The following is a 27,111-nucleotide window of genomic DNA, read 5'->3' as shown; positions in this document are numbered from 1 at the left end:
GAGCTTCAGACATTTTGTCGTGCATCTTCGTTTTGTAGCTTGGAGAGCTCACTGGCACAGCGTGGCCATTGAGCTAGGTTGAAGACACAAGTCAGTCTTTACCACCATTTCAATGAAATACACCTAGGAGGGGACACTGTTTATAAGCGTCTTATAAATGGTCTTGTGGGTTCATTGAAGAACTCCAAAAGTCTTGACAGTCATCTTTATCCCAATATAGGTAATGTGCCCAGTAGTCATAGCTGCTTTACTACGATGATCCGTGCTGACAGTAAGTGAGAGACAGTGTCCCCAGGGTTGTGACCCTTTGTTTTCAGAAAGGGGGATAATGACTATGCTACTTGACTTTGGAAAGTGGTTGAGTAGAGTAGCTCTGACGCCATTTTATACTGACATGGTTGAAGCCCTTGTGCGCAGGCTTTAGCGTCAGCATTGCGTGAACTGGCAGGTCCTGTATAGCTCAGTCGGTAGAGCATCAGACTTTTAATCTGAGGGTCCAGGGTTCAAGTCCCTGTTCAGGCGTTGTATGTGTTTGCACCTCAAGGTAAGCACACGTCTTAACATTTGGTGGAGACTTTGCGTAAACATTGGTCTTGGTCATCAGTTCCAGAGTTCCTACGTGACAAACCGTATTGTATCCAAAAGCCAGCTTTCATTCCATTGCTGAGGTGACACACCACACAAGAGTAGGCTCCTTCACATTGCAGCGTATTGACATGCGAATGTCACACACTTCTTGCTTTCAGAAAAGGTGAAGACGATCCTCTTATTTATTACCTGAAAGGCGTTTCGACAGTGGTCCAACACTGGCATGTAGTTTACACATAAATATGGTGTTTGGCCTTTAGACTTTGCCTAGACATTTCTGGCCATGGCCAGGATAACTAAGTTGGTAGAGCTTCAGACATTTTGTCGTGCATCTTCGTTTTGTAGCTTGGAGAGCTCACTGGCACAGCGTGGCCATTGAGCTAGGTTGAAGACACAAGTCAGTCTTTACCACCATTTCAATGAAATACACCTAGGAGGGGACACTGTTTATAAGCGTCTTATAAATGGTCTTGTGGGTTCATTGAAGAACTCCAAAAGTCTTGACAGTCATCTTTATCCCAATATAGGTAATGTGCCCAGTAGTCATAGCTGCTTTACTACGATGATCCGTGCTGACAGTAAGTGAGAGACAGTGTCTCCAGGGTTGTGACCCTTTGTTTTCAGAAAGGGGGATAATGACTATGCTACTTGACTTTGGAAAGTGGTTGAGTAGAGTAGCTCTGACGCCATTTTATACTGACATTTTTGAAGCCCTTGTGCGCAGGCTTTAGCGTCAGCATTGCGTAAACTGGCAGGGCCTGGATAGCTCAGTCGGTAACGCATCAGACTTTTAATCTGAGGGTCCAGGGTTCAAGTCCCTGTTCAGGCGTTGTATGTGTTTGCACCTCAAGGTAGGCACACTTCTTAACATTTCGTGGAGACTTTGCGTAAACCTTGGTCTTGGTCATCAGTTCCAGAGTTCCTACATGACAAACCATATTGTATCCAAAAGCCAGCTTTCATTCCATTGCTGAGGTATCACACCACACAAGAGTAGGCTCCTTCGCATTGCAGCGTATTGACATGTGAATGTCACAAACTTCTTCCTTTCAGAAAAGGTGAAAACGATCCTCTTATTTATTACCTGAAAGGCGTTTCGACAGTGGTCCAACACTGGCATGTAGTTTACACATAAATATGGTGTTTGGCCTTTAGACTTTGCCTAGACATTTCTGGCCATGGCTGGGATAACTAAGTTGGTAGAGCTTCAGACATTTTGTCGTGCATCTTTGTTTTGTAGCTTGGAGAGCACAGCGTGGCCATTGAGCTAGGTTGAAGACACAAGTCAGTTTCAATGAAATACACCTAGGAGGGGACACTGTTTATAAGCGTCTTATAAATGGTCTTGTGGGTTCATTGAAGAACTCCAAAAGTCTTGACAGTCATCTTTATCCCAATATAGGTAATGTGCCCAGTAGTCATAGCTGCTTTACTACGATGATCCGTGCTGACAGTAAGTGAGAGACAGTGTCCCCAGGGTTGTGACCCTTTGTTTTCAGAAAGGGGGATAATGACTATGCTACTTGACTTTGGAAAGTGGTTGAGTAGAGTAGCTCTGACACCATTTTATACTGACATTTTTGAAGCCCTTGTGCGCAGGCTTTAGCGTCAGCATTGCGTAAATTGGCAGGGCCTGGATAGCTCAGTCGGTAGAGCATTAGACTTTTAATCTGAGGGTCCAGGGTTCAAGTCCCTGTTCAGGCATTGTATGTATTTGCACCTCAAGGTAAGCACACTTCTTAACATGTGGCAGAGACTTTATGTTTACCTTGGTCATCAGTTCCTACATGACAAACCATATTGTATCCAAAAGCCAGCTTTCATTCCATTGCTGAGGTGACACACCACACAAGAGTAGGCTCCTTCACATTGCAGCGTATTGACATGCAAATGTCACAAACTTCTTGCTTTCAGAAAAGGTGAAGACGATCCTCTTATTTATTACCTGAAAGGCGTTTCGACAGTGGTCCAACACTGGCATGTAGTTTACACATAAATATGGTGTTTGGCCTTTAGACTTTGCCTAGACATTTCTGGCCATGGCCGGGATAACTAAGTTGGTAGAGCTTCAGACATTTTGTCGTGCATCTTCGTTTTGTAGCTTGGAGAGCTCACTGGTACAGCGTGGCCATTGAGCTAGGTTGAAGACACAAGTCAGTCTTTACCACCATTTCAATGAAATACACCTAGGAGGGGACACTGTTTATAAGCGTCTTATAAATGGTCTTGTGGGTTCATTGAAGAACTCCAAAAGTCTTGACAGTCATCTTTATCCCAATATAGGTAATGTGCCCAGTAATCATAGCTGTTTTACTACGATGATCCGTGCTGACAGTAAGTGAGAGACAGTGTCTCCAGGGTTGTGACCCTTTGTTTTCAGAAAGGGGGATAATGACTATGCTACTTGACTTTGGAAAGTGGTTGAGTAGAGTAGCTCTGACGCCATTTTATACTGACATTTTTGAAGCCCTTGAGCGCAGGCTTTAGCGTCAGCATTGCGTAAACTGGCAGGGCCTGGATAGCTCAGTCGGTAGAGCGTCAGACTTTTAATCTGAGGGTCCAGGGTTCAAGTCCCTGTTCAGGCGTTGTATGTGTTTGCACCTCAAGGTAAGCACACGTCTTAACATTTGGTGGAGACTTTGCGTAAACCTTGGTCTTGGTCATCAGTTCCAGAGTTCCTACATGACAAACCATATTGTATCCAAAAGCCAGCTTTCATTCCATTGCTGAGGTGACACACCACACAAGAGTAGGCTCCTTCACATTGCAGCGTATTGACATGCGAATGTCACGCACTTCTTGCTTTCAGAAAAGGTGAAAACGATCCTCTTATTTTTTATCTGAAAGGCGTTTCGACAGTGGTCCAACACTGGCATGTAGTTTACACATAAATATGGTGTTTGGCCTTTAGACTTTGCCTAGACATTTCTGGCCATGGCCGGGATAACTAAGTTGGTAGAGCTTCAGACATTTTGTCGTGCATCTTCGTTTTGTAGCTTGGAGAGCACAGCGTGGCCAGTGAGCTAGGTTGAAGACACAAGTCAGTCTTTACCACCATTTCAATGAAATACACCTAGGAGGGGACACTGTTTATAAGCGTCTTATAAATGGTCTTGTGGGTTCATTGAAGAACTCCAAAAGTCTTGAAAGTCATCTTTATCCCAATATAGGTAATGTGCCCAGTAGTCATAGCTGCTTTACTACGTGGCACAAATGGTCAAAAAGATTGTGGAACGTTCTGACAGTAAGTGAGAGGGTATCCGTAGGTGCAACACAAAGAGGGATACCACATATGTGCCTCTTTCTTGGCGACATATATTTTAGACAGGATCATGAACCACTTCTTTAAAAGTGAATATTGTCGTAAAGACTTTCCTGACACTGTTCCAACACTGAATCTGTATAGGTCAGTCGATTCATTGTGATACTTTTAATCTTACGTTCCAGTAAGTATTCTGGGGCCTTCCTTTTTTCACAACATAATGTTTTTCTACAAAACATTATTACAAAGATTGTGTTGTTTCTCTTTCTTCATCATTAGTTATGACTCTAACATGGACGACAGTAGAGACAACAAGAAGAACCGGTTCTCCAGTACTATGGTCTTCATGGAAGAGTATCTTAACAACGTCCTTAATGATGACATGCCATTCCATGACGAGGAGAAAAACAAGCTCACATATGAGGTCTGCTTCTACTCCCTAGTCTTACAACTTCACTAAAAAGTTCTACTACTGCTGTCTGTGATTACTTCTTCCATTTCCCTTCTTCCTTCAGGTCGTGAGTTTGGCCAGACATTTGATCTACTTTGGCTTCTACAGTTTTTTTGAGCTGCTCAGACTCACAAGGACCCTGCTGGGTATCATTGACTGCAGACCCAATCCAGGACACGCTGGTCTCCTATTCAATGATGATGCATCAGGTGACTTAAAATACCATAACAAGCTAAGACATTCAATTGTTTAACAACAACTTGTTTAACAACATCACAAAGAAAGTAAGACACTGTTAGATGATTTCACAGACCTTGCTTTGGAAGCACCATTTTCAGGTTCATGGTGGTCATTCCAGTACATTTGCACTTTGTCACCTAAGCACATGAATTGTTTCTCTTGTCTGTTGATACAGTTTAGGTTTGCTTTCAAGTTTAACTTTTTTTATCTTCAATTACTTACTTATTTTTATTAGTTCTATTTAAAAGAACTAGGAGAACGTAATGGGTCCTGTTTGTTTGTATGCCTGTTTGTGAGCAGTTTAGATTCCACAATTTTAAGATATCATCTTCAGATTTTGTGTGATGGTAGATACTAACAACAGCCCAAACTGTAATTGTTGTGAAAATCAGTTCAAGGTCAAGTTTGCACCGATCTCTGAATGCGCTTGCTCTATTTAGTCCAATGAAAGTCCATTAAAGGTCAAATGAAACAAACAAAAACAAACATTTATCTTTGATACCTTGATAACTTATTCATCTATTATCATTTTAAAGCTCACAATAAAAAGTTATGACTGCTTTGGCAATTGTTCCTTCCCTTATGAAGAAAAGGTCTTTTTGTTTATGAATTTATGGGAATTGCAGGCCCCTCTGCAAATCTTTTTTGCTCTATCTCTCTCTCGTCTGCATTTGTATATTCTGGTCATTTGATCTGATTTCCATTTTTTTAATCAAACATGGCTGATTTGTTTTATCAAGTCTAGCTCATTCTCTGTTTCAAGCAATTTTTCATTTGTCTTCATTGTTTATTGATTCTTTTCAGTTATTTTCACCTTTCATTTTCATTTTGTGCTGTTTTCTACTTGTTTATGTCTCTTTTTCATTAATATAATTTTTGTTTGTTTCTGTTTCATTTTGTGTTTCTCTGTGGTTATTTTGCTGGACCGTCCAGCAACAACATTCTTGGACTCGTTCCCAGAGGTCTCTTTGTGCCCATGTATAACTGTTATTGACTTTATTTCGAATATTGTCAGGTTAATTACACTGACATGCCTTTTTTCTTCTCTCTGTTAAGGCAAGAACGTGAAGCGCTCTATACATGGGATGGGTCAGATGATGTCGACCATGGTCCTCAACAGGAAACAGTCCATATTCGGAGGTGCAGTTCCCAGAGGAGCAGGAATGGGGCCAGCGCTTGTGCTTGAAGGACAAAGAGGCAGTAAAGATAGTCTTGACAACATGGACTTGACAGTGATGGATACTAAGCTGAAGATACTGGAGATTTTACAGGTAATATACAATAATTTTAACACATTTTACACTCAGTGGCCACTTTTTTGTTTTTAGGTACACCCCTCCAATGCAGTACAATATTTAAAATGAAATGTATTAGATATCGATTAGACAACATTGCAAGAAATAAAACACTGCCCAACCAGTGTTTAGCAAAAGGGCCTGCTCACAAAATGCCTTTAGTTTGTAAGCAAAGTTATAAGAATGACATTCAAACCCTATATGTAAAATGATGTTATTGTAACTGAATTCCACTTTCCTTTTCATCAGTTCATCCTGAATGTCCGTCTGGACTACCGCCTCTCCTTCCTCCTGTCTGTATTTAAGAAGGAGTTTGTGGACGTTTATCCCATGGCTGACGCTGACGCTACCACTAATATGGAGCATGCAGGTAGAAACACAGCTGGTGGAAATAAACTCATTCAATTCAGTTTACTAACATACATAAACTATATATAAAAAGTTGTCTTCTGCTTCTATATGCATGCATGTGCATGTGTGTGGTAGTTTAATTTTAGAAATGCTGTATTTTTTATTAAAATAGAGTAGAAAGCCTTTTATTGTCACTGTACACATGTACAATGAGATACAGAGCATGTCCTATTGTAGACATGTGGGAAAAGACAAGAAAGGGGGTAAAGTGCACAGTTCTGCAGCACTATATATTAGGGGTGCAACGATACACAAAATTCACGGTTCGGTTCGGTTCGATACTTTGGTGTCACGGTTCGATATTTTTTCGATACAAAAAACTGTTCATGCTTTTTTAATTTGTCATTTATTAAAATTATAAATATATATTTTAACTCAAAAGTACAGTTTTTAAATTTAATGTTGCTGAAACGACAAAGTAATAAAAAAATAAATATCTGATGGAGAAATCCCTCATCTTTGGAAAAGAGAGTTTATTACAGAGAAATGGCTCTTTCCAAAATAAAAGCTATACTCTACGCTTCTTCTGGGGTATACTCTCAGCAGCATATTAAACATATCAGGTCCCCATAAGGAGAATCATGTGCTAACGGCTGTCTAAATGACTCGGGTAAAGTTTGTAGCATGCGTGCTTGTTGTTTTTGTCTGCTTCCACTTGTCTTTGCACTAGGATGATGTCGGAGTAAATGTGCAGTCATATTCATTGTGGTCCCACTAGTGCTGTCAGCGTTAATCTGAAATGATGTTAACGCCACAACACGGCAAATCTCCGTTAACGAGCTACCGCGGATCGCCCCGTGTGTGGGGCTGGACGGCGTCAACACGTTAACAAGCTAACTGCGCTAATGCACTAGTTCCCACCAATGTAATTGAGCATTGCGTGGCACATCCGACATACTGTTTTACTTTTGTCCATGACGCGCTTACCTTCAGGGTCATACTTCACATGAAGACCAAAATAGTTCCAAAGGCCAGATCTGAATTAGGGTGGGGGAGGTTCAATTTGCCATGTTGCAAGGAGCTTAGCTTCTGTCTTGCTAGCTTGCGCTGTGCTCAGTGGATCTGCGCTCGACAGTGCAGCCTAGGCAGAGTAGTCGAACGCAGATCCACTGAGCTCTCAACACAGACAGCATCGTCAGAAGAAAAGTTGATAAAATAAATTAAAAATTTTGTATTGTTCAATTCACATGCGTACCGAACCAAAAGCACTGTATCGAACGGTTCAATATCGATACGAGTATCGTTGCACCCCTAATATATACATTTGAACAGTGTTCAAAAATATACAATGTACAAATATGCAAGTCATGAATAAAAATAGTGTTATATACTTACAGTGTAGGTTATTGCATGTAAATTAAGTATTGCACAGTGATGATGTGTGTTCTGTTTATGAAGGGAAGTGCTTGGATTGGGGGGTGGAACTGTGTTTTCAGTGCATGTGTTCAGCATGGTTATGGTTTTTGGGAATAAATTATTCTTGAGTTTGTCAGTCTTTGTGCTGATGCACCTGTAGCGCTTCCCTGAGGGAAGAATTAGTGCCCAATATATATCTAAATACCTAAAAACACAATTAATATCATCTGGGACCTGTTATGTTTTTCCTTATTTTCTGAAATCCATATACTATTATAATTACTCTTCAAGTAATGAGGTCATTACTTGCACTACTGTTCACTGTGAGTCATAAGCTGCATAGCTTTTTCCTGCTCTTGGATGTGTGTGATGTCAGAGTGGATATGAAAATATGATCATCTTATGCACAAAGCTCAAAATTTTTGTTTGCTTAATAGTAGGGGGAGAAGAACTTCAATGGCTTGTCACAGCCAGGGCTGCACCAAGGCCAACTATAAGATAAATAAAGATTTTTATTAGTTTTAAACTGTCATGAAACTGTATGTGGCAGGCAGGATTGGACCCAGACGCAGACTCTTAGACAGGACTTTAGCACAAAATCCAGCTTTTTTGCTGAAACAAGTCAATAGAGAAAACTAAATTAGGACCAGAACACACAGCTTGGTACGAGGGAGACGCTGATATAGATACACAGAAAGATAACGAGGAAAGTGAGAACACTCAGGGAACGCAGCTGGCACGAATTAACATGATGCCACACGGGAAGCAAAACAGGACACATCGAACATGGAAACACGAGACCTTCACAATAAAACAGTAAATGGAGAAACACAAGACTGAGACGTGTTTGACAGAGGAGTGGAGGAAAGGCAGACGAGCGAGGGGGACAGAGAGGAGACATGAGGGGCTGGAGAAACACAGAATGGAACAAGACGCGAGGGCTCACAACATATATACACACAGACACACCGAGACAGACACAGAGGGCAAAGACACAAGAGGGAATCTAATAATCAAGAATCTAAACACGGAATAAAAGAAACTCACAATAGAATAACTAAGACTATAAATGATCCTGAACATAAAACATAATCCAAAATATTACTAGAACACAAGAAACTCAAAATGCTGGGTCCAGATAATGACATAAACTGTGAGGTTGTTCTACTAGGATCCAGAAATAAAAATATGTATATGGAAAGAGGTATGACAGGTCCCATTAAAATATGATAAATCTAATAATTGAATATTTAACAAAACTTTAATGAGATGGGTTAAATTTACACGGATTTTAGAAAAACTTTTGCGTGTTGTCTACCTGAATATCCACCCTGCAGTTTTTCTTAAGGTGCTTGTGTTACTTGTCTCCCTATGCTTCAGATGTCCCGGTTAACATGGACATGACAGGTAGTGCATAGATACGCTCATATTAGAGGCAAAGAAGAACCTACAGAGAGTACACGCCACATTTTTTCACCAGTTTACGAGTCATTTTATTATTATAACACAAATTACTGCGCAAAAGTCTTTAACCCTATTTCTTAATAGTTGGTGCACGACTTAGATTGGAATGTCTTGATGCATGCTCAATCATCCAGGTAAGTAAATCCCAAAAGGTTGATTGTGTTCATCTGGACATAGCGTTTTCAGTGGGTGAAGCATTTCATTACTCATCCAAGTGATTTCCTTTAGTCTCAGCTGACTGCAGGTTTCCAACCTTATAAACAGTACATTTGCACATGACTGAAACTAGCACCACTGAAAGAACACTTTTCACATAAATGGGAAATCATCTCTGAATCGAGGAGGGGGCCAAAGGGTACGTCTTTCATCATCTTACAATGCTGTGATTGCAGCCATTCCCCAACTCTCTGGTACTCATGACCATTGATCAGTGGTCTTTGATCAATGGTCATGACAATTTGCATATTAATGATCAAGGAACTGACCTCACAACCCATTGTTCATTCAGCGTCCAGATGAACAGAACTTAGATTGAAAGATTTCCACAATGTGAAGCAGTGTGGGATCATCTTGAAAGAGAACAGAACAGGCTAACCAATCCAAAGAGGAGGTTTGGACTGTTCAAGAAAACTGGAAATTATTCCTAAAGAATAATTAAAGGAATTTGACGATAGCTTACTTAAGAGAGTTAAATAAGAGGGAGTTCTGGTTGTGTTGAAGAATAAATATAGTCATATTAAATATTGACTTTCAAGCTTATTAGAATGATCCATACTGTATCCATACTGTATCCATACTATCTATGCTTGCACATGTTGTCCATCTTCCTAGCAGAGCATCAAGAAATGAGGGTTGGCTCAAGACTTTTGCACAGTAATGGGTGACATTTAGAGTGAACCGTATGAGCAACTTGGTGTGAAACCATGAATAATTAATTTCAGTTCTGTTGTTTATTAACACCGGCCTTTTTGTCCCTACTCAGCCACCATCAACCTGCAGTTCATTGGAGAGCAGGCAGAGGCCATGTTTGGAGTTGGGTATGTATTGCTGGGCATGCATTCATGCACAGGTTTTATTAATACAACATACACACATCTTAAGTACTTTGTGTGTATTTGTGTGCAGAAAAGGGAACAGTATCCTGGAGGTGGACGATGAAGGTGGTCGCATGTTCCTGCGGGTGTTGATCCACCTCACAATGCATGACTACGCTCCTCTGGTGTCTGCAGCCTTGCAGCTGCTTTTCAGACACTTCAGTCAGCGACAGGAAATGTTACATACCTTCAAACAGGTGCACACAGAGATGCAAAATCTACATAAATAAGCACAAAACAAAATCCAGTATCTCTTAACTAAAATGCTGACCCCTTAAAATGCTTTACTGTTATTCAGAAGGGAATGTAATAAAAAGCGCAAGAAGTACAGTCATGAGAATCAATGTACACAACACTAGCTAAGACCAGCAATTCTTCATTAAACTTGTCATAATTAACTTCAAATGGTCTATTTTTTTGTATTCACTGAATTTTTCAAATCTTCCTGGAGATCTGTGGCCCTGAGGGGTGTAGTGCGAAGTAAGTTTAGTATATCCAGGCTTTCTTTGCGTTAGCTAGTTTAATAAAACCTCAAACATAACGGTACTTTCTTTGCTAACCCAGGCTTTCTGCTACAGTCTTCTGTGCAGAACTCAGAAAATGAAAAATATAAAAATATATCTGCTGGTCTTTTGTGTCCTCTTGTAAAAAAAAGTTTAAGCAGAATATTCATGTTAATCCTCCAAGTTGTGACTGCAGGTCCAGTTGCTGATCTCCGCTCAGGATGTGGAGAACTACAAGCTGATTAAGGCAGATCTGGATCGCCTCAGGACATTGGTGGAGAAATCTGAACTGTGGGTGGAGAAGAAAAGCTCGGGAGGAGGAGAAGGGAAGAAGGACAAGAAAGACATGAAGGAAAAAACAGAGGTAAGGACTAATGAGATAAGTATAAGATAAGGGCATCCTTGCAAAAGAGATTTTCTAATCTCGGTGGATTTTTTTCCCCTGTTTAAATAAAACATTTTTAAAATGTATTTTGATACTACTGAGTGTGTGAAAGCTAAGGCTTTGAGAATGCAGGAGCCCATGATGAGAAATTATGAAGAAACTTTTCAAATCAAAGGTTTTAAATGTACGTAAGTTAGGTCTTATGTAGACACGTAATACAAAGCCTGCATAGCTCAGCTGGTAAGAGTATTAGTCTTTGATTGTAGTATGCTGTGGACACAAACACGGACAGCTGCAGACTTGATGACCAAGCAGTCATTCATTGTTAACCAGCATCCTCAAGAGCAAAGCGACGTAGGACTTTCAAACTGAAAAATCTCAGATGAGTTTGAATATCAGGGTCAGAGGTCAATTCTGCTGAAAATCTTGTGAATGCGATAAGCTGAGAACAAGGTGATGTAGGATAGTGCCGCCAGTATTTTTTAATTCAGTGGTCATAATTTTTAATTGACTATATGACCAATAAACCAATTATAATAAAATTTATGAAATATGAAATTATGAGGTTTTATTTTAACAGAGTTAGTTTTAAAATACCAAGAGGTCTGTTTTTGTTTAAGTATTCATGCAGAGGAGCTAAGGCCATTTTTCTTCATAAATATTATCTTGTGTACCTTGTTATTGTGTCCTTTGTCTTTAAAGTCTATAATACTGACTCAAACCTTCCCATATCTAAATAATAAGAGTACAGATATACTGAGCTGGGTGAGAGGAGAATCCCAGATTAAGTCTGGGTTTTAGAGGCTGTTTTAAAGGGTTTTTAAAGGCTAGCTGAAGTCAGTATTACTTTGTTTTGTATGTTCTCTAAACTGCTTTCAAGATTTCAATTTTTTTCAGAACCAACAGGATCTTCGTGTCTAGGTGGCTGATTGACATCATAAGCTTTTGTCAATATAACAACTAACCAATTTATTAACCACTGACTAACTAACCAACTACCCCATTCAGTCACTATTTAAAACAACACATCAACAACATATTATTAAAAATCTAAATACTACTAATAAAACTAAAGTACTAAACAAAAACAAATAAAAATATCTTTTGAACTTTTGCATCTTGGTTTTTAAACTCACTTCCTGTTGGTGTTGGGCTTCCTGGTGTATCATGTGGATATAAGGTAGTGGGTTTATATGTGGCATGGCACTTTCACTGCATGGCATCTCTCCTTCTTTCATTCTTTCTTTCTTGTTGTTTATACTTTGAAATGCAGAAACATTATTTCTAAAATGTTTTTCTAGAACTAGTTTCTTGTTGTCATACATCTTATACACTCACACTGCATGTTAAAAAAAACCCAACCAGCTAGTCGTGCTTTGTTAAAATGTTAGCTTGATAATGACAACAACCAATCGCATTAACATGAGAAGTTGTTTTTGTAATAAAAAATTCAATGTAAAGAAAGAGCTTCATCCACACCAAAATGACCTCTTTCTGACTTCACTCCGTATCTTTCACAACTTCTCATAGAGAAAAATGTGGTTCCACCAGCGAGGGTACTTCTAAACCTGCCAATTGGGGTGCTGTTCAGAAGTTCTAGGAGTTTAAAAATAGTTTAAAAACCAGTAACCTTACAGAAGAGACGGCAAAGTTTTAAGAAATATTGGAATAAACAATAACCAGTTTGCAGTACGCAAACTGTTTGTTTTTGGTGCAAGCCTCCAGTACACTACTTCCTAGGGAAACTAGATGTGCTGGTGTGTTTGCAGACATTACATCTGTCCACACACTTATCCTACCCTGCTACCCATGTCTGTTTAGTGATATATTTGCTCCTTAACCTCCAGTGACCCATCTAGGATTAGGATTAGGATTGGGGTTAGGTTAACATCCACGCCTTTCTTTTAATGCGATTTGTGGCTATTTGGAGCAGCCAAATCAAAACGCTTATAAGGGAAACGGCTGCAATATGAGACTTTATTTGGAATATAATATCTTCTAGTTTCTTGAAGTTTGCCTTTTTAGCATGCGGCTAAAACAAAACCTAACACTAACCAAGCTAGTTTGCTAGTGAGCTGGTAAATGTTGAGGTTAACAAGTGAATCTGAATATTGACCAGGATCACAAATGTAGTGTAAAGTCCTCAGTGAGGACACAATGAGTGTATAATGTGGTGCCATACCCGGAGAGAACTGCATATGCTGTCTGACCCTCTGCATCCTGCAGGGGGCATCACAAGAGGCAACGCCCAAGAAGGAGAAACTGAAGGAGGGTAACGAGAACTACCAGAAAGTCAAAGAGGTGAGAGCGCCTGTTCGTTAATGTTTCTTCAACACGTGATCAGTTTTTCTTTTTGATTTGTCTCTGTCTGTTGGGTTTTCTGGAACGTTCTTCCAAAAAATCATCTATTAACTAATCAACGAGGGCACAGCTGTGATGTATCTCTCTGTTGAAAACGTCCTGCACGTGGTGATCTTATCTCTTATCTCTCCAGCAATGGTGGTTTTTCTCTGCTCAGGATAATTCCATCATTATTCTCTCCTACTAGTTTCTCTGGTGAACAACACCTGCAGAATGTCACAAATGGAAACGAAGATGAAAATTAAAGGATAGATTTAAGTCCTTATTTGGTATAAAATTATATTCCAAATTCAACCAATCAAAACCTTCCTTTTGCTCTGGTAAATTTTAGCTTCCAAATGTTCGGTTGTTGCCACTATGACTTCAAATTATCTTGTATTTCTTCAATGTTTTGAAAGAGATTAGGTTTGGTACAATTTCTAATCATGACCTTTGTCAATGAATCACACTCTTTCCACATTGGAATGTCATTAATAATCAATATTTATGTGGTTCGTTATTTGTTTTATATCATGTGCTACAAAATCACAAAATGCTAATCTGATGATTCACTTAATGTTTTATTAATTAAATTAAGCTTTCTGAGCCCCAAAATCTACTGAAGTAAACTGAAATAACAACAGTTGGCTTTTTTGTGAGTAATACTCATTTGTAGATGTGCTTAGTTTCTACAAGTCAGATTGATAATTTCTCATGTTGGCAAAGTTTTTAAAAATTCACAAGGTTATAGATTTTAATATAGCTTAAACATGATCTACGCACCTGCGCCACCTGAAAATAAAACACACACATTTTTGAAAACGTGACAAACATCGCGCACAGTATATTTAAAGAAATAGTAATGGGCCCATAATTGAGTCTTGGGGAACACTGGCAGTATTATTCAAGTATGTCTTTAAATTAAACGCTCGGGAAACAATGAATAAATAAACATGCGTTTTATTCACAAATAAGATTCATTTTAGCATTTTCAGAAATGAAAAAATATCTTATCACTTAGAATATGTGTGAAAAAACCCTGAGCCCAGCACGGCACCTACTCTAGTTGTTCTAAAGATAATTCTACAGACACATTGTTTAACAGTAATGATTGTGTTACATTGTGTGTGTTACGTAATGTATTTTATGTTAACATTTTTAGTGTGTAAAGAAATCTTGTACTTTTTTCCTAAATGTGGAATGGCTTTATGAAAGACTTTTTTACACAGTGCATACTTTCTATGGGGGAAAACTTTAATTGCTTAAAATGCTAATTAAACTCATTTCTTAGCATATACAGCCCATCACAGATACTATAGTTAATTAAAACTAAGCTAAAAAAAAAAAAAACAAGTGTAAAATACACAGTGGGATACTTAGAGCTTAGAAAAAATGTACAAAAATATAATTGCAGTCTCTACAGTACCATGCAACAGTCTTCAGCCAAACCTCATTATATTTTATTTTCATGGAGCCCGACTTGGAATTTTTTCAGTGCTTATTGTTTGTTAAGCTTAATGCTAACCTAAGAATCATTCAAGGATAAAAATACAGCTAACTCAAGAGATAAACCTGCGTTGTGTCTCCACATAGCAGACAGCTTAGCAAAGAATCAATTGTAAAGTATAAACACAGTGCCAGTGCAGTAAAAGCATACCTGGATAGAAAAACACAATGGAACACTATCGGCCATGGATGCCCCCCCCCCCCCCCCCCCCCCCCAGAGCCTGGACCTCAACATTACTGAAGCCGTGTGGGACCAAGAACGGAACAAAAAAGCAGCCAACATCCGAAGAAGAGCTTCAGATGTCCTTCCAACAAGCCTGAGAATTATTCCTGAAGACTACTTGTTGTTGAAATGTTGAGAAAAATATTCAGGCTGTGTTGAAGAATGAAGGTGGTGATACCAAATACTGACTTTCAAGCTTGTTGTATACTGTATTTTCACATATATTTGCACATATTTCAATAAAACAGTGCACCTATTTCCCCTTTTACTAACGAAATATAAAAAAAATGAAGGGTGTCCTTGCACTCTAATATCTGTTTTACCCATGAAAATAACGCTCATAAAAACAAACTAACATTGACACTAGAAAATTAAATTGAAATGAAGTATTTCAACCAATAGAAGTTGACCATCATCTGTCTAACTGCACGTGACTCCGCTGTCTGCCATCTCTCTCCTCACCCTTTGCAGATCCTGGAGAGGTTGAATAAGATGTGCAGCAGCGGAGTTTGGAAGAAGCAGCAGAGGCTGCTAAAAAACATGGGTGCTCATAAAGTGATGCTGGACCTGCTGCAGGTCTCCTACGACAAGGTAAGACGGGACACCCCAAAATAAAAGCACCTTAGCAGGCTTAATTAAGCAGGTCAATTCAAATAGTGCTGCACTTGAAGCCATGCAGCCTTATTTTAAATGACATTGACAGAAATCTCACAGTGGAGTTTTTCATCAATAACTTATTACAGATGTTCTTTCTTTTTCCAGTCTTCTTTTCATTTTGAACTGTGGAGTAGTTATAATAATGTAATACTTATCAAACAGGCTGAGATTTGTTATTTAACAGCCATTCATATTTATTGTAGTTAACTTTTGCCCCTGGTGTTCGTGGATTTCTTTCGTTCGATTAAAATATATGTATATATTCAAATAGTCTGGCTGTAGCCAGATTTGAGAGGAGAGTTCAGCTCAACCAAGACTAACCATCGTGTTTGTCTCTCTGTGTGTGCAGAATGATGTGAAGATGCAGGAGATCATCAAGTATACTCACCTGTTCCTGCAGAAGTTCTGTATGGGGAACCAAGAGAATCAGGCTCTGTTGCACAAAAACCTCAACTTGTTTCTCAACCCGGGGGTAAGCTGCTTTACAAATGTGCAAAAGTTATACAAAATGCTTATTTAGTTCATAAATCTGAGTGGACGTTCAGTACGCTTTAAGGGTGGTTGATTTTATGTGTGGTTACATGTTCAGACATCTTTGTGAGGACAGAAATTGTCATGCTACTATACCTGTGGGGACCAAGAGTCACTTATGGGGACAAAATGCCCGTCCCCAATGAGTTTGGGACTCAAAATGTGGTTTTAGTGTGAGGGTTACAGCTAGGTTATGGTTAGGTTTGGGGTATCGGTTAGGCATTATGTCAATGACATGTCCTCACTAAGATATGAAAACGAGTGTGTGTGTGTGTGTGTGTGTGTGTGTGTGTGTGTGTGTGTGTTTGTTTCTTTAGGAATATGTCAAGTGAGAAAACAGTCTTAATATCTTATCTTCTGTTAAAGTGATTTGAGCGGCTGGTAGAGAGAAACCTCTCTGACAACTCTAATGCTTGGTGTACTGAAGGGGACTTGAATGAAAATTAATCAGCTAGAGAAAGAATATTGTGGTGAGAATAAGGCACGGCGGGACCACGGAGTATCATTTAGAGCCATCTTTATTCACATCTCACCACACACACCTGAGTCCCCGTGTTTTAACCCGGCGGGCGTGATTACGGATGCGTCCGCCCTCCCTGCACGGCACCGCAGACCACGCCCCACCACAAATATCAACCTCCTAAGACCTGAACTCTTCCACGCCATGCATTTTTAATTTCTCTTTGCTATTTGGGCTGATTGGGACCTGATGAATGTAAAAACAAAGATTTACCAGATTTTTTTTTTTACCTGATTTTTGTTTCTGAGAAAAATGAGAGCCACATATGAGGACTTCGTTTTAAATTTTGATAGAACAGTGGCAGTATGATGTCCTCATAAGTGGATATCAGGCCCTTGTAGAGCAAAATTTTAGATTTTGGTCTAGACAACCCAAATGTGATGTCCACATATGTGACGCCAGGTCCTAGGAGGTTTATGATTATAAACCAGCTGTTTTTGTGGTTGGATGATGTCACAGGGACATAGTGACATAGTGAAAACAAATTCCCAAAATTTGTTTTCACTATTTTCCAACATTCAGAAGGCAGTTGGGGGTTTTTGTAATGAAAAAAAAATGTCAAAACTAGTCTTCTCTAAATAAATATCAGTGTTGATGTGACTGACCTGAAGTGAAACCTTTTTGATTTCTAAACTTTTCCTTGTTCATGTCCAGCTCCTGGAGGCGGAGACGGTGCAGCACATCTTCAGTAATAACTACCAACTGTGCAGCGAGATCTCTGAGAGCGTGCTGCATCACTTCATCCACTGCCTGGCAACGCACGGCCGCCACGTCCAGTACCTCAACTTCCTCCACACCATCATCAAGGCCGAGGGCAAGTACGTCAAGAAGTGTCAGGACATGATCATGACCGAGGTGAGGATGAGACGCACGGCTTCACTTCTACTAAAACATCAACCCGTGTTTTCATGCTGATGTATTCAAGTTTCCCTTTCATCTGTTCTTGTAGTTAACAAACGCTGGTGAGGACGTGGTCGTCTTTTACAACGACAAAAACTCGTTTAAAGTCATGCTGGAGCTGATGGCAGAGAGCAGGGAGGGCGTCAGTGAGACCAGCCCACTCAGGTAACGAAGGCAGCGATGATGATGATGATGAAATAATGAAAAAAAGCAGTTTTATTAATCCATCGTAAAACCTGATACTAACCATAACGCGGTCATTTAAGAAATGACAGGATTCTATTTTATTTATTAAATGACTGAAAGCTTCGAGCTGGAGACAATTTTATAACAGGATAAAATTATCGTATAACAGGATATAAAAGGATCCAAACAGCATGCAGCTCTGCATGTTTAAGATTTTTTTATGCCATATATGTCCTTCCTGATTCAATCAAAAAGGAATTTGTGTCTCCTCTGATCTTGAACCAGGTACTCAAAATTTTTATTAAACTTCTAAACATGTTTTCTTGAGAAGTTCTTGCAGTGATTGTGAACTTATAGTTATACAAGTGTTGTAATGCACTATCTGACGTGATGGTGGCAGTGCTGTGTCACTATTCTAATACCAAAACCCAGACACAATGATGCAGTGTGTCAGTATCGCTCTGTACGCATAGCTGTATATTAAGCTACAGATGATGTCGAGGAGTTCATTTGTTTCATCAGTCAAATCGTTTAAAAGAAGAAGCAGAGCAGAAGTTTGTACCACCTTAACTCTGCTGCTATAAACACACAAGTCGGAGCTCTTCTGATGCCAGAAGATCTGAGCAAGTTAATTGACAGATTTGGTTCTGGCAGATTTTGCCCTATAAGGAGTCACATCTGTTTTCAAGTATATATACGTATGGGTGCATATATATATGTCTAAATACTGTGTGGACAACAAAGTTTTTCAAGTTACCATCAGGTGCTTTTATTTCCCATCACAATCATGCTGTCGTGTTTCAGTCTGAGACCTGAATGTGAAATCATTTCCCCCCCTGCAGGTATCACATCTCTCTGGTGGAGCTTCTGGCTGCTTGTGCAGAGGGGAAGAACGTGTACACGGAGATTAAATGCACCTCCCTGCTGCCCCTGGAGGATGTGGTCAGAGTGGTGACCCATGAGGACTGCATCACTGAGGTTCTCACCGTGTTTGTGTGGTTTAAGATTTTTAAACTGCTTTGATTAAACCAGAAAGCTAACTTGACTTCCTGCGTGTCTCCAGGTGAAAATTGCCTATGTGAACTTTGTGAATCACTGCTATGTGGACACAGAGGTGGAGATGAAGGAAATCTACACATCCAACCACATCTGGAATCTGTTTGAGGACTTCACTGTGGACATGGCTCGGGTAGGAACAGCACCATAGTTTATCATCATAAATGATAAACTATTGTAAATCATTACCTCATTATTTAAAACTACACCCAGGTTTAACACAAGCATCCAGCTTTGTAACATTATATGTACAATAATGTGCAGAGTCTTTCTTTATATTTTGCTTCCACTGAGTTGGATTTGGGGAAAAAAAGTGGTCTTGAGCACTTGAGGCTTTTTTTTGGACATTGGCTGATTTTTACCTTTTTTTTGTTAAACCTCACCTAAAAGCCTCCTAATTCAACAGATGAACCAGTGTTACCTGCACATAACAGACAATTTAGTAAAGAACCAATTTGAAATTTAGTCTCTTTCGTCCTGTTCCTTTAGTTCAGGGGTGGGCAACTCCAGGCCTCGAGGGCCGGTGTCCTGCAGGTTTTAGATGTGTCCTTGATCCAACACAGCTGATTTAAATGGCTAAATGACCTCCTCAACATGTCCTGAAGTTCTCCAGAGGCCTGGTAATGAACTAATCATTTGATTCAGGTGTGTTGACCCAGGGTGAGATCTAAAACCTGCAAGACACCGGCCCTTGAGGCCTGGAGTTTGCCACCCCTGGTTTAGTTAGATAACAGAGTTTGCATAAAACATTTTTACACCAACAAGGTGTTACGTTCCCCTAAAAAGGTCCAGGGGTGAGGGAAAGTAACAAAAGGTGTCCAGGTTGAAAAAAGGAGACAGGGAGGCAAAATAGTTAAATTAACAGGTTTATTAATGTTTCCATTAATAAGTCAAAGGAGTTTGCAAAGAAAAGCGTCTGGACTTCTTTGAGTTGCTTGAAGACGTTCCACCTCTCATCCGAGAAGCTTCTTCAGTTCTAAGGTCAAATGGCCGAGAGTCCCAGATTTAAACCCAGTGGGAGTATCCCCCCAAAGAGGGACAAAGGACCCCCTAGGTCTTCAAGCAACTCAAAGAAGTCCAGACGCTTTTCTTTGCAAACTCCTTTGACTACGATGACCTGGATGACTGAGAACCTTCACAGACATATTTCCATTAATAACTTACCTAAAAGAGACGGACAAGCTGCTGTCACCTTTTAAAGAAAGAAAACAATAAACTGAAAATATGCCAAAAAGGGTTAGTACCAAAACACACTCCTCTCCACACAGTAGGGGCAATCCACCTCCAAACACACACACAGCTCACTAGCTGCAGCCCAACATGGCTCTCTGGCACTACAGCTCACCATCTCTGGCCTCAAGAATTCTTAGTTGTTGATGGGAGTCAGCTGTACAAAAAAGGCGGCACCTAAGGCAGGAAATATGGCAGGATAACACCAGTCGCAGCAGATGGCCCCGCCCCTCCCTGAGCCTGGTTCTGTCGGAGGTTTCTTCATGTTAAAAGGGAGTTTTTCCTTCCCACTGTCGCCAAAGTGCTTGCTCATAGGGGGTCATATGATTGCTGGGTTTTTCTCTGTATGTGTTACTGTAGGGTCTACCTTAAAATATAAAGCACCTTGAAGCGACTGTTGTTGTGATTTGGCGCTGTGTAAATAAATTGAATTGAATTGAATTGATCTGACACACCCACACAAGGTCAACTTCAGGAGGAGGCCCTGCTAGGGATGTAAGACAAGGTGATTCTCAAAGGGCTATTAGCTTAAAACTTGGCATATACCAGCATCGTGTGGGGAGTATCCTTAAAAAATATCTGAGGAAATTGAAGAATAGGAGGTCAAAAAAGTGACAAGCCTAAAAAAACTATCTACAGCAGAACAACAGATAAACAGTATCTGAGAGTCATATCCATAAGAAAGTAGACAAAAAACAACCTGACGTGACATGGTGCTGATGTTCGGGGTTTTTTCCCTCTCTGCAGGTCTGTAATAAACGAGAAAAGCGTCTTTCCGATCCCGTTCTGGAGAAATACATCATCAGCGTGGTTTTTGACACCATCAACGCCTTCTTCAGCTCCCCTTTCTCTGAAAACAGCACTTCTCTGCAGGTGAAGAAAATGCTTCACCTTGGTGATATAAAACTGTTTAGGTGTGGTTCCAGTTAGTTTAATGCTTCTCTGTCTCTGTCAGACTCATCACACCATCGTGACTCAGCTGCTTCAGTCGTCTGTCAGGCTGCTGGACTGTCCCTGGTTGCAGCAGCAGCACAGAGGGCAGGTGGAGGCATGCATCAAGACGCTCGCTGTGACAGGTAACATCCTGGCACCGTCTGAGCCACGAATGATTCCCAAAGTTTTCTCTCACATTCCCACTTAAAAAAGGGTGACTAAGTCTTGTGAACATTAAATAAAGTTCTCTCTCTGTCCAGCTAAGAGTCGCTCCATCTCTGTGCCTTTGGAACTGGAGGCTCAGATCAACACCATGCTGTCCACTTCAGCTTTGAACTCTTTGTCGCGCACCAATCCAAACTACAAATCCTCCTCCCGCCACATCCGCCCTAGCGCTCCTACCAACCCCTGGGACTACAAGAACATCATAGAGAAGCTGCAGGTGCACAAGGGCACACCAAAAAAAAAAGACTTATCTTTATTTACATTAACTTGCAGTAAACTGTATTTTCCCCTGTTCCCTCTGTATCTTCCTCAGGACATCATAAACACTCTGGAGGAGCGTCTGAAGCCATTGGTGAATGCTGAGCTCTCTGTGTTGGTGGATGTCCTCCATCAGCCGGAGCTGCTGTTCCCTGAAGCAACCGACATCCGACAGCGCTGTGAGTCCGGAGGATTCATTTCCAAGTAGGTCATCTGAGTGTAAAGCATGCTTGAGCACTGACACTAGAAGGATGAGGGGAATTATGATGTCCGTGTGCTGACCAGGTTGATCCAGCACACCAAGGCGCTGATGTCTTCAGAGGAGAAGCTGTGCATCAAAGTCCTAAAGACTCTGCAGGAGATGCTCATCAGGACTCTGGACTTTGATGAAAAGGTGAGTTAATAGTAGCTGAACTACCACAATCAGCCTGTTTAACTTAAATCAAAACCATTATAATCACGGTCGAACAACCAAGGCATGTCCTTGACAAATACAGTATATTAAAAAAAACCAGTGTTGTTGTGGTCATTTTTCTTTGGTGGTTTTGTAGCTTCCAGTGGTCCTTTTGCAGTTTTTCCATATTTATGCTTATTTTATTTGAGATAATTTGTCTGGAATGGGACCACAACCCAAACACTCCCCTTTCACTGAATCATCTTCACCTGTTTGTTCGTGTTTGCGTTCCCCACCCTCTCTCGTCTTTTTCCCCATTCTTCAGCCTCTCTGCCTTGTTGCTGCCACTGATCATGAACGAAGCCTTCCCCAAACTGAAATCTCTGGCTTATTTCTTGGTTTTGTTTCAGTTAAATGTAACAGGATGGAGACTGAATGGACTTTCTGTTGATTTGTTTCAGGGAATAGTGCTGCGGAAAGTTTTACTGCAAAACTACTTGTTTCCAAACAAGAAGCCCAACCAGAAGAATGACTTAGCTGAACTTGGAGTTCCAGGTAAACTGCTTCATGCGAACACTGTTCAGAGGAAATAATAAACACTGCTCAAATAAAATGCAGGAAACATTTTATCATAACAGTATAACACAGTCAGATAAGTTCAGGAATGTCATTGTGTTCAGTGAAGAAGCACAAAACATCCGAAATCCATTTCACCTGCTTTGTTAAATTAAATTGTAGACTGGACACGAACCCAAAAAGAGGATGACTTTGCAGGTGGGGGCTTCATTTCTCTGTCTTTATCCTTCTTTACTGATTTTTCTCTAGTGCTGCTTTTTGCTGGTGTCTTTGTTGCACAGGTAGTCCAGCTCCTTCGTGATGACACATCCATATTTGACATTGATAGGTTTGTTGTCTCATGTATATCCTTGGAGGCTGGCAATAACCTCCATGTGCGGGCCAGCAGTATTCTGACTGCTGTTAGGTACCAGGATGAAATCCTCAGACCCACCCATCATGTTTTATGTTGTTGTAGTGGACCCTGGGTTAAAGGCTTTTGGTGTGTTTATATAGTTACTAATGAAGAGGGAATTGAATTCCCCAGACTTGGATTTAATTTATAACCTGTTGGAAGTTATGTGTCAGTGCGTTCAGTGTTGCTAATTAGAACCACTGAGCTCACTGATCCAAGTCTGGGGGGAGATTCCCCAGGACACCATTTATTTAACATGATTTACGTAACACAATAATAGCAATCTAATGTGTTTATGATGCTATAATCTATATTGTCTGTCCACAAGCTGCTATATTATGCAGTATTTTTCTTTCTGTGAGTTAGGCGGTGAACAGGAGCGGGACTGGGCGGCGGTGGCAGCAATCCAGTGTCGTCTGGATCGCGAAGGAGGAACGAAGCTGTTCACAGATCTGGTGATGAGCACCAAGAATGATAAGATCTTCCAGGAGAGCATCCAGCTGGCCATCTGTCTGCTGGAGGGAGGAAACACTGAGATACAGGTAGCAGACAGGAGAAGTTTCTTTGCTCATTTAAGTCACTGTCATGAAATTACAGAGCCAAGTCCGTTCTAAAAGCACAGGAAAAAACAAATTATACGTCAAACGTGTAAAAACAATAAATCCGAGACAAGAATGGTCACTTTTTTTTTTTTTTTGAATAGTGTAGTTTAGTTTTCTTCAACATAGCTGATCCAGAGATCACAGGATGTGGTACTGGCAATGGGACCATTTTAATTAAATAAGTTGGTTCTTGGTGAGATGTGGTTGTACGCTGGGTTTAGTTTTGACCATCTTTTATATATTGTTTTAGAGCAAAGACTGCTTCAGAGCTGGTTTTGATTCATTTTAGGCATGGTTTTAGACTGGGATGGTTTTCAAGCTTGTTTTTGGTCCCGTGTTAAACTGGTGTGTTGACTCTGTCCACTTCTTATGCAGAACTCCTTCTACAAACTGATGATGGGTGACAACAAGTCAGAGAAGTTCTTTAAAGTGTTTAATGACAGAATGAAAGAAGCTCAGGCTGACATTAAAGCAACGGTTTCTGTTAATGTTGGAGAGATGACACACAAGGCCAACGAGAAGCTGGAGAACGGTGAGAGGCATCTGAAAATAGTACCGTTTTATGAGGACACATCTGTGGAATCCGATTATTGTATAGTTTCAATGTACGTCCATATTTAGGGTTCCTTAGATTTATTTGAGGATGGTATGATCAAACCCCATTTTGTAACCAATGGTTTGGCATCACTCACAGGAACTTTGATCAAGTTTAGACATTTGATATAATGTTTTAAATGGTTAATTAACAAACACATGTCTGTGAAGGTTCTCAGTCATCCAGGTCGTCGTAGTCTAAGGAGCCTGGAAAGAAAAGTGTTTGGACTTCTTTAAGTTGCATGAAGATGTTTCACCTCTCATCTGAGAAGCTTCTTCAGTTCTAGGGTCAAATGGTGGAGTGTCCCAGATTAAAGCTCTGTGGGAGTAACCACCCGAGAGGGACAATGGACCCCCTAATGATCTTCTACCTAATCACATGAGCCAAGGTGTGAAAACGGGTGTAGGTCACAATCAGCCAGGGTTTCGGGTGAGCTCATTGTGAAACCTGGCCCCACCCTATCATGTGATTTCCTGAGGTCAGATGGCCCAGGATGTGAGTGGGCATTAAGGCGTCTGGGGAGGGAACTCAAAACTGGATTATAGATGGCAGACAGTTGGTGTCGTAAACCACTGCCTCTGTTCAAAGATGGTCGCTCACAGTGGACATAGATGGCCTCTTTCACTCCTCTTTCAAACCATCTGTCCTCTCTGTCCAAAATGTGAACATTGGCATCCTCGAAAGAGTGACCTTTATCCTTTAGATGCAGATGGACCACCGAGTCTTGTCCCGTGGAGGTGGTTCTTCTATGTTGTTCCATGCACTTGTGAAGTGGTTGTTTGGTCTCTCCACCATTTGACCTTAGAACTGAAGAAGCTTCTCGGATGAGAGGTGAAATGTCTTCAAGAAACTTAAAGAAGTCCAGACGCTTTTCTTTCCAAGCTCCTTAGACAATTATGTATTATGCACCTTTGTGAAGGGAAAAATAAGACTCTGAAAAAGTTTGAGTTCTGAAAGATGTTTGTAATAATATTTTATGGTTTAAAGGTGGCTCCACCACTCTGGGTGTACTTCCGGGTACAGGGGGTCATCCACTGTTGGTACCAGGGGCGCCCATTGCCCCAGGCACCTCCACCCTGCCAGCTCAACCTATTGAAGAACAGAAGGAGGTGGAGACAGAGATGGGACCAGCTGTTACCATCATGAAGCCGATCTTGAGGTTCCTACAGCTGCTTTGTGAGAACCACAACAACGACCTACAGGTCAGTTCCTACTAACTACTGAACAGTGTTGAGCCTTTTTTACAGATTGTATAGCATTAAACACGTGACAAAAAGTTAGTATCTACTACCTAGATTTTAGAGACAAGTTGGATGTTTTTCTCTCCACTTTAGGCAGGTCTTTTACCACCGTCTGTTAGAGGCCAGTACAGGAAGTAAAGCTATCTGTTTGTCCCAGCATCGTCTTCATGTGAGCACACATACAGAAAATGTAAGGCTCAAGTTTGTGACTTTGTGTTTCCAGAACTTCCTGCGTTGTCAGAATAACAAAGCCAACTACAACCTTGTGTGTGAGACACTTCAGTTCCTGGACATCATGTGTGGTAGTACGACGGGTGGCCTGGGCCTGCTGGGCTTGTACATCAATGAATCAAATGTCCACCTCATCATTCAGACCCTGGAAACACTTACAGAGTACTGCCAAGGACCCTGCCAAGAGAACCAGGTACATGAGAACAACAGGGTGGAAATAATGGTTTCTACTTTTCTTTGACGGTACAGGTGCCAAGGTGGTGCAGCGGTTAACACTGCAGCATCACTGTAAGAAGGCTGTAGGTTCAAACCTGCAGCTGGAAGTTGAGTGTTCTCACTCTGCTTGTGTGGATTTCCTTCCTCCAACAGTCCACAGACATGCTTGTTAGGTTAACTGTCCCTCGTCAGTAGTGATAAAGCAGATGATTACATTATTAACATTCATGGGGACCTTGTTGGGGTAACTACTCACTAAGGAGTGGCCAGTGATCTCCATTTCCTAGTCTGGGCAGATCGATATAGCTGCATGTAACACAAAGCCAGTGGTTGGTAATGCAAGACGATACTTACTACTAGAAATATAAGAAAGTTGAGGATATCAACAGTCGCTTTGTTCAGTGCGATTGGTAATGTCTGCTACCAGACAAGAAAGGTACATCCATTGAAAAAAAAAACTGGCACCAGCACCCAGAAACCTCTACACGTGGGCTCAAAAGGCACCAAAGTACCACGAGTGCCAGCACAACAGATGAAGAGACCTGATGTTGTCCTCTAGTTTTTAATTTTCAAGACGTTCTAAAGGTGTCCTTTGTTTACTGCACTGTCTTACAGAGACATTTGTTTTCTGTGTTTCAGACATGTATCGTGACCCACGAGTCCAACGGCATCGACATCATAACGGCTCTGATCCTGAATGACATCAGTCCTCTATGTCGCTATCGGATGGAGATGGTGCTGCAGCTGAAGGTAAAATGGAGTCACCTCTTTCATTTAGACAGAGTTCAGTGTAGCGACACCATAGTGGCAAAAGTTTGCAGACATTTTTCTTATTTTCATATTTCTGTGCATTAAAAGAAGCACAGGAAATCTAACACTGCTTGAAATGTAATTATGTTTAAACATGTAATCTGGGGCGCGGTGTAGGAGGTGATAAAATGTAACCAAACACCATTATTTATCTCTCACTCTTTTAGGTTAATGTGTGGGTTTGTTTCCAGGCTTTTAAGTCAGCATTTCCACAAATATCACTCCTGTCTGTGTAAAGATAGAACTCATTGTCTCTAGTACTTGACAAACAGTTCAGTCCATTTGTTTGACTGCTGTTCGACAGGACAATGCCTCCAAGCTGCTGTTGGCTCTTATGGAGAGTCGTCACGACAGTGAGAACGCAGAGAGGATTCTGCTGAACCTGCGGCCACGAGAGCTGGTCAGACCCTGAACCACATGTCCATAAAGCAGCTGTTA

The 27,111-nt window shown here is 40.7% G+C and overlaps 1 protein-coding gene and 4 non-coding genes across 5 annotated transcripts in view; all 5 read left to right on the top strand.

Moving 5' to 3' along the window:
- itpr3 (inositol 1,4,5-trisphosphate receptor, type 3) overlaps window positions 1–27,111 on the top strand; it is a 75,840-nt gene that overhangs the window by 41,735 nt on the left and 6,994 nt on the right. The window contains exons 21-46 of the mRNA XM_063463154.1: window positions 4,130–4,274; window positions 4,366–4,510; window positions 5,598–5,812; window positions 6,086–6,206; window positions 10,050–10,104; window positions 10,193–10,358; window positions 10,861–11,028; window positions 13,276–13,350; window positions 15,590–15,709; window positions 16,125–16,247; window positions 17,481–17,681; window positions 17,776–17,891; window positions 18,755–18,890; window positions 18,976–19,101; window positions 20,946–21,071; window positions 21,154–21,274; window positions 21,392–21,573; window positions 21,670–21,818; window positions 21,900–22,008; window positions 22,470–22,563; window positions 23,345–23,520; window positions 23,956–24,112; window positions 25,163–25,377; window positions 25,640–25,840; window positions 26,503–26,613; window positions 26,978–27,073. Of these exons, the coding sequence (XP_063319224.1) occupies window positions 4,130–4,274; window positions 4,366–4,510; window positions 5,598–5,812; window positions 6,086–6,206; window positions 10,050–10,104; window positions 10,193–10,358; window positions 10,861–11,028; window positions 13,276–13,350; window positions 15,590–15,709; window positions 16,125–16,247; window positions 17,481–17,681; window positions 17,776–17,891; window positions 18,755–18,890; window positions 18,976–19,101; window positions 20,946–21,071; window positions 21,154–21,274; window positions 21,392–21,573; window positions 21,670–21,818; window positions 21,900–22,008; window positions 22,470–22,563; window positions 23,345–23,520; window positions 23,956–24,112; window positions 25,163–25,377; window positions 25,640–25,840; window positions 26,503–26,613; window positions 26,978–27,073 (3,649 nt within the window). The remainder of the gene's footprint in view (window positions 1–4,129; window positions 4,275–4,365; window positions 4,511–5,597; window positions 5,813–6,085; window positions 6,207–10,049; window positions 10,105–10,192; window positions 10,359–10,860; window positions 11,029–13,275; window positions 13,351–15,589; window positions 15,710–16,124; window positions 16,248–17,480; window positions 17,682–17,775; window positions 17,892–18,754; window positions 18,891–18,975; window positions 19,102–20,945; window positions 21,072–21,153; window positions 21,275–21,391; window positions 21,574–21,669; window positions 21,819–21,899; window positions 22,009–22,469; window positions 22,564–23,344; window positions 23,521–23,955; window positions 24,113–25,162; window positions 25,378–25,639; window positions 25,841–26,502; window positions 26,614–26,977; window positions 27,074–27,111) is intronic.
- trnak-uuu (transfer RNA lysine (anticodon UUU)) lies at window positions 450–522 on the top strand. Its single transcript has one exon. It is a non-coding gene; the product is annotated as a tRNA-Lys (tRNA).
- Window positions 1,345–1,417, top strand: trnak-uuu (transfer RNA lysine (anticodon UUU)). The gene has a single exon. It is a non-coding gene; the product is annotated as a tRNA-Lys (tRNA).
- On the top strand, window positions 2,220–2,292 carry trnak-uuu (transfer RNA lysine (anticodon UUU)). Its single transcript has one exon. It is a non-coding gene; the product is annotated as a tRNA-Lys (tRNA).
- Window positions 3,101–3,173, top strand: trnak-uuu (transfer RNA lysine (anticodon UUU)). Its single transcript has one exon. It is a non-coding gene; the product is annotated as a tRNA-Lys (tRNA).

The sequence above is a fragment of the Pelmatolapia mariae genome, linkage group LG20 (assembly GCF_036321145.2).
Source record: "Pelmatolapia mariae isolate MD_Pm_ZW linkage group LG20, Pm_UMD_F_2, whole genome shotgun sequence".
In the NCBI taxonomy this organism is placed as follows: Eukaryota; Metazoa; Chordata; class Actinopteri; order Cichliformes; family Cichlidae; genus Pelmatolapia; species Pelmatolapia mariae.
The sequence above is the reverse complement of the archived record's forward strand: the minus strand, read 5'-3'. Positions and strand labels throughout refer to the sequence as shown.